Source organism: Priapulus caudatus, unplaced genomic scaffold (assembly GCF_000485595.1).
Source record: "Priapulus caudatus unplaced genomic scaffold, Priapulus_caudatus-5.0.1 Scaffold925, whole genome shotgun sequence".
Taxonomy (NCBI): Eukaryota; Metazoa; Priapulida; class Priapulimorpha; order Priapulimorphida; family Priapulidae; genus Priapulus; species Priapulus caudatus.
In genome coordinates this window covers 140,187-142,168 of record NW_014577986.1, presented here as the reverse complement: position 1 = coordinate 142,168, position 1,982 = coordinate 140,187, and the positions used below count along the sequence as shown (strand labels likewise).

Here is a 1,982-nt window from a genome sequence, read left to right as displayed (position 1 = left end):
CAATCAATCAATCAATCAATCAATCAATCAATCATCATTAGTCATCGCCTTTAATTATAATTTTAATCAATCAACGATCGTCAATCGTCAGCTTTAATAATAAATCGTAATAAAAAAAAATTGTATACTAAATCGTATAATCGATTACGATCGTCTGCCGTCGTCGCCTACCATCTCTCGGCTGCAGTTCTTCATGATCTCGCTGAGGCCGACACAGACCCCCTGCCGCTGGTCGGGCTGCGGCGACTCCAGCCCGCGCTCCAGTATCGGGATGATCTCAGGCAGCACCCGCTCGCCCAGCTTACGCACTAGGTCACCCAGCGTACGTGCTGCCACCTACGGGTGAAGAAAGCAGGCGTTACGATGATGTTATGACGAAGAGTTATGGGGAAGAGAGAACATGAGAGAGAGAAGCAGGAAGAGAGAGAGAGAAAAAGAGAGAGAGAGACAGAGAGACAGAGAGAGAGAGAAGGAACAGACGTCTGTTGAATGTGATCGCATCCGAAGCGAAGACGTCGTCCCATGAGTCTCGCACCGCGTGCACCATGTGCAGCGCCACCTACCTGTCGCTTGTCGTAGCTCTGGCTGGCCAGGCAGCCTAGCAACAGCTGGAAGAGCGTGGGCAGGATCTCGCGCAGCGTGCGCGCCGTGTTGGTGACGATGACCTTCCAGACGTGCAGCGCGGACTGACGCACGAGCAACGCGACGTCAGACCGACCCATGTAGAGCCCGGCGAGCACGCGGTTACGCCGGTCTGAGCCGAGGATCTCCATGACCGCCTGCAGACGAACGATGGCAGACGATCAATAGATGAACAATAGACGAACAACGCAGACAATCAACAGTTGCTTAATGAAGACGAGCAAACGATCAACACAGTTGCTTAATAAAGACAAACAAAAAACGAGCACATGATCAATGCAGAGGAACAATGCAGACAATAAACGCAGAGGAACAATGCAGATGAACGTCATTGTGTATACTACGATGATAATGAATATTTTGCCTTTGTTTAGTACTATAATAAGGCGCAATACACTGGTTTCACTTGCTACAATATGATCCAATGAATTTACTACATACTACTCATACATTATTATGATCATCGCTGTAGTGTGATATAATGTATTTGCTATAGTAATGGACTATATAATATGAAAGATGATAGTAATTAGTAGAGGCACAGGTTACATTAGTTTGATGAGTCATTCTTGGTTACAGATGTAGCATGTATAAACCAGTAGCATACAGTGGTGTGGACTTACTCACCTTCTGTGATGTCTCAGTTCCAAAGTTGTCATCTTCGTCACCTTCTGTTGTCATTTTACCCGAAACGCCTAAAATAGACAATTATGTCACTTTAATAAAAAGTATACGTTCTTAAAAATTCACCCGATTACCCCCACCTCCACTGCCCCTCCCTCACCGGCCCACACTGTTCTGTTTCTCTCTCTCTAACCCTTGCCCTCCATTTCTCTCACTCTTGCTTTCGCACTCTCTTGCTCTTTTACCAGCCCCCATTTTGTTGCTAGCTCCTCCACCTGCCATGTACCTCCTGCTCACCACCTCATGGCACCCTTCTTTCCCACTTGCCCCCCTCTTCTCCTCCTCCTCCTCCTCCTCCTCCCTCTCTATCTCAGCCTCGTACCTGACACCTTGTATAGCAGGTCACCCAGCAGCTGTACGGAGCTGTAGCGAATCCTCCAGTTGTCATCAAACAGACCCTTCTCCAGCTCAGGGAGGAACAGTTCGATGGCTGTCTCTGCGTACAGGTGTACGATACGCTGACCCGCCCGCAGTGCTGTCTCTCGCACAAACTCTGACTCATCCGCCAGCGCCTACAGCAGACACGTGCCGTCACTCACAGTCACAGACATGCAGACACTGGCACCATCACAGACACACAGACACGATCACAGACACGTATTACAAATCTATGTCACGACACGTGTGAATGCAAATGATTTTGTTGTGGAAATTTA

General features: G+C 48.2%; 1 protein-coding gene across 1 annotated transcript in view; it reads right to left on the bottom strand.

Annotated features, from left to right (window-relative positions):
• Window positions 1–1,982, bottom strand: part of LOC106814433 (translational activator GCN1-like) — a 54,598-nt gene that overhangs the window by 13,117 nt on the left and 39,499 nt on the right. The window contains 5 exon segments of the mRNA XM_014818750.1: window positions 172–336; window positions 564–779; window positions 1,270–1,337; window positions 1,649–1,838; window positions 1,931–1,934. Of these exon segments, the coding sequence (XP_014674236.1) occupies window positions 172–336; window positions 564–779; window positions 1,270–1,337; window positions 1,649–1,838; window positions 1,931–1,934 (643 nt within the window).